The 7,062-nt window shown below is 37.3% G+C and overlaps 1 protein-coding gene across 1 annotated transcript; it reads left to right on the top strand.

Annotated features, from left to right (window-relative positions):
* Window positions 1-6,347: 6,347 nt before the first annotated feature.
* On the top strand, window positions 6,348-6,821 carry GCK72_025964 (uncharacterized protein; the record flags this gene model as incomplete). Its single annotated transcript, XM_053736581.1, has 3 exons — window positions 6,348-6,391; window positions 6,437-6,623; window positions 6,669-6,821. 3 exons carry the CDS (start codon window positions 6,348-6,350, stop codon window positions 6,819-6,821), a joined length of 384 nt encoding a protein of 127 aa, XP_053580147.1.
* Between the last annotated feature and the right edge of the window lie 241 nt (window positions 6,822-7,062).

Genomic DNA, 7,062 nt, shown 5'->3' with positions numbered 1-7,062 from the left:
GGTGGAGACGTGAGCCGTGAGCCCCTATGCCGTGCCAGCCGGCACTGGCTGGCACCGGCTAGAGGCCAGGCAAATGTTCTACCCAGAGACTCAGAGAAAGCAGAGAAAGGGGGATAAGAGACGTCAGCGAGATTTTTGATATGCTAGATGGAGATTAGTCATTGCAGGAATAAAAGGAAAAATGACGAACAAGGAAATGTACAATCTAAGTTTAATTACTAGTGATCGGGAAGTGATTGAATACAAACAGTGCTTCATCCATCGACGTGTTCACCCTGGAAGATCAAACTGGAATATTTGCAGGTGTACTTCTAAAGACTTACATGCATGAGAGATAAAGAATATAAACATCATATCTCAGGACATCATGTCTATAAAAAATGATTAAATTGGTTCGTTATCTTCAACACGTGTTCATTAGTTCTCGTTAACACTAGAACGGGGTTTTTGAAACTGAACATCTCCAGAACTTAAGAAACATTAAAAAAAAACTACTGAAAAAATACGAAAAATAAAGCTTTAAACTTAGGAACATAAAAGTTTCAAAGGGATTTGATGTTCTCTGACTCAGTTTTCTGTCGCGCCCTCAAATTACTCTTAAAAATCAATTAAAATTAAAATTATGCAGGATCAAAAAATTATAATATAGCCAATATCAAATATTTACAAAAAGCATAAATCGATTTTGAATATCAGAAAATGGTTTTCCCTACTTATTCTACAGAGAACTTTGGAAGCCTTATCCGATTGTCATAATTATTTTGACAAGCCCTTTCACTGATGCGTTAATCAATATTCGATGGGCTGGTGACTGCGAATTGTCAAATAATTTATCACATTTGCAGTGACTAGTATCCAACAAACAATATGCCGTATGCCTGCAATGTCCAAAAGTACCAAAGTGAGAGATTTTGTGAAATTCAGTGTAAACAGATTTGTATTTCTTTTTTTGTTGCAATTGTTCGTATTACAGGTCCTACCTACTTCCCCTGGCCAACCATTATCGAATAACTCGGATAACTCTCTCTTATCCGGGGTGACGGTGAATTGAGGTGCCCCTCTAATACAGTTGCCCTCCAGCGATTTGCTCTTTTCTCTAATACTAACATCAAATGGCTCCGAACTGTTCTCTCGCATTACTATTCCAGCATTTTTGTAGTTAAAAACATAGTTTGCCGTAAAAATGCAAGATATTCCACTTTTTAGCGTAAATTTTCGATGAATTCGTCACAAACCATTGAAATCATTAAATTTAAGAATTCGTTTGGTACCGAAATCCGGCTAGTTCGTCGATGAAAAATAGAGGTGCACCCTCTTTTTAAAGTGTCCCTCTTATAGAGTTGCACCTCGACGGACCATTTAAATAAAGGTTCATGCACCTCAAATACAGTTTTTACGGTAACCTGTTTGTTTCAAACCTTTCCCAACGTTATTTGCCTGTCTCGTTTCCTGTTTAACTAATCCCACTTTGTATCATTTGTACGTGTGGTCCGGACCACACTCCTACCAAAAACAATGCCACTAAATCCTATAAAAATCAATAAACTTGTAATATACACTGTTGTATTCTCTGTAGAAATTTTGCTGCTATTCGATCGATACTGATACAGGAAAACGTATTATCCCGACCCGAATGGGGAGGAATAACAACTATTAGAACGAAGTAAATGACTGAGAAAACGAGTTTGCATTTCAAATTTTTCTGGCATTCTTCATCTTTTCTGCTCTAGATACTAACGTTTCGGATATTTCACGTTATACTATTTTGACCACTTTTTCAAAATTGTGATAAAATGACTATGTGTAGTTCTCGTCATTTCTAAATAATTTTTGATTATACATGAACATTTCTTTTCAAGCTAAATTTTTTTTCTCATTTTCTTTCTTCCCTTATTTTGTTTCCTTCGTTTCGATTTTCTTCAAGTCAGCGGCAAAAAGTAAGACATCACAGCTGAAAAAAGAGAGTAGCCTACTGAGAGACGTTAGAGATGTTGTAGTAAGCCGAGGAGAGCCAAATCCTCGGGAGTAGCTGACTCCATGGCAACCGGCAGCTGCTATACTTGGACTCCAAGGGAATGGAGTCAGTTGACTCATTCAGGTGGCGGAGACGTGAGCCGTGAGCCCCTAAGCCCGTGCCAGTCGGCACTGGCTGGCACCGGCTAGAGCCCAGACAAATTTTACACCCAGAGACTCAGAGAAAGCAGAGAAAGGGGGATAAGAGACGTCAGCGAGATTTTTGATACGCTAGATGGAGATTAGTCATTGCAGGAGTTGAAGGAAAAATGACGAACGAGAAAATGAACGAACTAGTTATTCAAAAATAATTAAATACAAACAAGAAGGTCATACTGGAACAATTACAGGTGTACTTCTGAGACTGAAATCTATGAAAAATAAAGAATACGAACACCAAATAAGTATTTCAGGATTCGTAATAAATTTTAAATTGGTTCACTAGTTTCAACCCGAAAACCAAATATCTCTAACACGCGTTCAATAGTTCTCGCTAACACCGGAATGAGTTTTTTGAAGCCGAATAACTCAGACTTCCAAAAAATAATAAACTGATTATATTTCTGTCAATCGTTTAGAACTCTTTACTCAATTTCGTGACACGCTTTCAAATTATTCCTTAAACTCACTTGAAATTCAAATTTTTCAGGGTCAAAGAAATAAAATACAGCCAATATTGAATGTTTACATATAGTACTGGCCAAAAAAAATGGGACACTTGCAGTTGACAATTTTTGCACGGGCATATCCTAACAATGTCCAGGCAGTTAATGTAAACAGTTCAAAAATATCTTTTACCACTGAAAAGAGCAACAGTTGCGTAAAATTACTTTGACGATTAATAACTTCTTAGAATTTGCCCGAGCAAAAAAAAAAATGTCTACTACAAAAATAAAGTTCTAATCGTGATCTATACACTCCATATAAAATCGATATTGCGAGACTATCCGGGAGTCCGTCTCACACTCACGAAGTTGATAATTCTCTACTAAAAACTGAAAGTTTCGCATTCTTTATGGCTAATACTGTAACTGATTTCAAATTTGACAATTTCGAAGAGATAACACAGTTTGGAAAGATGAGAAAAGCAGATAATAAGATTTTCACTGTAAATTCCTTTGTTACTCGGATTTCCATTTTTACAAGATAATCTCCTATTATTCGATTTTGACTTTATAGTTTTGCAATTTGTGCTGAACTGACATTGGGAGTTTACATGAGGGAAATTTCATTGTTTGATCATTATTGACACCATTACTTTCAATTGATCTGACAAAAAAACATTCCAAGTAACAGTGTTCAGAATTTCAGATCCAGAATAAAATCTGATTTTTAAAAGTCATTTATCTTGTTTTTTTTTCATTCAGAATTGTATAAAGTGGGTGACTCTCAGCATCTGTTCTGTTTTAAATCATTGGTTGTTTCCCGACTGTTTTGATTAATTGCTCAAAGAAAACAGTTTTCCCTACCTATCTTACAAAGACGTTTGAAAGCCTCATCCGATGGTAATAATTATTTTGACAACCTCCGGCACAGACGCGTTAACGAAAATCCGATGACCGCAACACATCAAGTGCAACACATCAACAAGTCAGAAAACAAACTGTTGATTTTCTGAAAGTAGAAAAAAACTAATTATTCAGACTGTGGGAGTTTCTCAGAAGTCATGAAGTCACGAAAGTACAAGTTATTGGCTCTATTGGCAAAGAATGGTCCCTACCGCAAAGAACGGTCCCAACCGCAAAGAATGGTCCCAAAATTTTGGGTGACACAAGTTTCCGAATTGAATGGTCCCTACCGCAAAGAATGGTCCCAACCGCAAAGAATGGTCCCAAAATTTTGGGTGACACGAATTTCAGAATTGAATGGTCCCTACCGCAAAGAATGGTCCCTACCGCAAAGAATGGTCCCTCAAAATTGATACGAAAAACTTTTCACCATTCTGCGCCTAAGGGCTTAGGTTTCTTCGAAATTGGGAAAAAATTGACAAATACGATTACCAACCGGTTTTGTCAATTTTTTCTCCAATTTCTAAGAAACCTAAGCCTAAGAGAATGGTGAAAAGTTTTTCGTATCAATTTTGAGGGACCATTCTTTGCGGTAGGGACCATTCTTTGCGGCAGGGACCATTCAATTCTGAAATTCGTGTCACCCAAAAGTTTGGGACCATTCTTTGCGGTAGGGACCATTCTTTGCGGTTGGGACCATGTAATTCGGAAATTTGGGTCACCCAAAATTTTGGGACCATTCTTTGCGGTAGGGACCATTCTTTGCGGTTGGGACCATGTAATTCGGAAATTTGGGTCACCCAAAATTTTGGGACCATTCTTTGCGGTAGGGACCATTCTTTGCGGTTGGGACCATGTAATTCGGAAATTTGGGTCACCAAAAATTTTGGGACCATTCAACAAATTTTATCAAGTTTTTATTGCTATTAAAAAATTGGGCTCTATTGGCAAAGAATGGTCCCAACCGCAAAGAACGGTCCCAAAAAATAAAAGAACGGTCCCAAAGAATTACATGGTCCCTACCGCAAAGAATGGTCCCAACCGCAAAGAATGGTCCCAAAATTTTGGGTGACACAAGTTTCCGAATTGAATGGTCCCTAACGCAAAGAATGGTCCCAACCGCAAAGAATGGTCCCTCAAAATTGATACGAAAAACGTTTCACCATTCTCTTAGGCTTAGGTTTCTTAGAAATTGGGAAAAAATTGACAAATACGATTAATAATCGGTTTTGTCAATTTTTTCACCAATTTCTAAGAAACCTAAGCCTAAGAGAATGGTGAAACGTTTTTCGTATCAATTTTGAGGGACCGTTCTTTGCGGTTGGGACCATTCAATTCTGAAATTCGTGTCACCCAAATTTTTGGGACCATTCTTTGCGGTTGGGACCATTCTTTGCGGTTGGGACCATGTAATTCGGAAATTTGGGTCACCAAAAATTTTGGGACCATTCTTTGCGGTTGGGACCATTCTTTGCGGTTGGGACCGTTCTTTGCGGTTGGGACCATTCTTTGCCAATAGAGCCAAGTTATTTGTATCCAGCAAAAAATTGCACGGCTACAGAATCTAAAGTTGAAAAGTACAAAAGCGTGAGATTTTGTGACAGTTTATGTAAACAGGTTTGCATTTGTTTTCTGCAACTGTTTGTGTTACAGGTTTGACACACTTCCCCAGGTCAGCCATTACCTGATAACTCCGATAACTGTTCCTTATCCGCTGTGACTAACAGTTTTGACAAATCTTCCAACATTTTTGCACTTGAATAACGATCTCAGGTATAATTTCTTGTTTTCGTCAAAAGCTCCGCCCAAAAACAACCATATTTTCTTCTTTCTTCCTACCCAGCCAACCGTCATATCTCATTCATCATTATCTTCTTTTTTCTGCCCTTCCGTTTCAATGCACTGATTAATATTCTTAAAAATACAAACACGACCCTTGCTCGAACATATTCTTTTTTTTTCTCTCAGTACCCAAAAACTAATTAGTCATACTGTGAGAATCTCCCACCAATCGGAAATACGCATACGATGTTTGTCTGAAAAACTAGCCTTGTTTTTCGAGTTTTCCGATGGCTCTTCTTGTTGTTACGAGAAATTTTTTTGAGTGTTTTTTTCGGGTTTTTGTTATTTCAATTAGAAAATTTTGCTAATCATGCTTTTGCAGACGTTTGAATGAATCTAGTATCTTAACAATATAAATTTCAGACAATGTCTAACCTCAGTTGTGCCCCTCCGACCGACGTGGATCGTCTCAGGCGTCCCGATTTCCTATTATCTTTAGTCGCTGGGTTCATTATAACTGGTGTAACTTTCTACTACGCTTATTTAGCTCTATGTCTAATTTGGAAGACACCAACTTATGAGAGGACTGCCAAAACATTGATGTCCCAGCTATTGTTTTTTAGTGTCATGTATGAAATATTCTATTGCATAGAAGAATTTATTTCATTTTACAAAAGTGTTTTTAATTTTTTTGGAATATACCAAGAATGTATTCCATTACAATCCGCTCTGGATTGTACTTTTCGTTTCAAGTGTTTAATGGGCTTTACAAGTGGCATGATTTATAATCAGACTGGTTTGATAATAGAAAGATTGTTTGCAACAATTTTCACGGAAAAATACACAAACAAAATAAAACTTAATATTCGAGTTATCGTCTTCTGGGTGGTCCCCTTATCCAGTATACTGACTGCCTATCTGATTGTGTGGGATGATCCTTTGGAAGGATATGTATTTGCCTGTTATGTGATCCCAAGGCAAAGCATTTTACGGACCAAAATTTTCCTTGTGACGTGTTTCGTCTTAACATTATTGGTTTCTATAATGGCGCTGCTTATCAGAAAGCATAACAAGAAATATGAATTCTCGTGAGTACTTTCCTTCGATTGGCTCAAAAAACTAATATTTTTCAGAACCCGTTTTAAAGTGAGTTCCCGTTTCCAAAACCGACAAGCTGTTGAAACAACGAATACTATATGCATTTTGAGTCTATTTTCGAGTATTTTCTTGTTTATCTACACTGTTGGTATCTTTGTCTTGTTGGCAGTCAGACCCTCTATCTCACCATTCGTCTTCAATATCTTTGTCACCTATGTCTATGTGAGTTTTAAAAACTTAACATTCAAACAAAAATTTGATTTTCAGACTATTCCGTTTGTGGCATTTATGATTCCCCGTTTGATTCTCTTCCGCATCAGAGCAACACGTCGTAAGCGGGTGCATGCATTGAACGGATTCGCTCAAGTGAAGCAGACACAGGACGAGCATATTAACGAATTGAGAGTAATGTGGTCTTGAATGATTTCATCTTCCTATGCGATGATTTTGTTTTATCAGTTGTATGAAACTTTGAATACAGAATATAGAAGAGTAAGATGCTTACTTCACAGAAATGACGTCATTTCATAACTCGTCCTTTCAAATCGGCTGATATTCTTTTTAGTACATCTCAACACGCTGATTCTAAATATATGATCCAAATTTGAAAAATTCATTACTGAATCAAGATATACACGTTTCAAGTAATTTCCAGTGCGAA

Source organism: Caenorhabditis remanei, chromosome X (genome assembly GCF_010183535.1).
Source record: "Caenorhabditis remanei strain PX506 chromosome X, whole genome shotgun sequence".
NCBI classification, from domain to species: Eukaryota; Metazoa; Nematoda; class Chromadorea; order Rhabditida; family Rhabditidae; genus Caenorhabditis; species Caenorhabditis remanei.
This window is presented reverse-complemented; position numbering and strand designations above follow the sequence as displayed.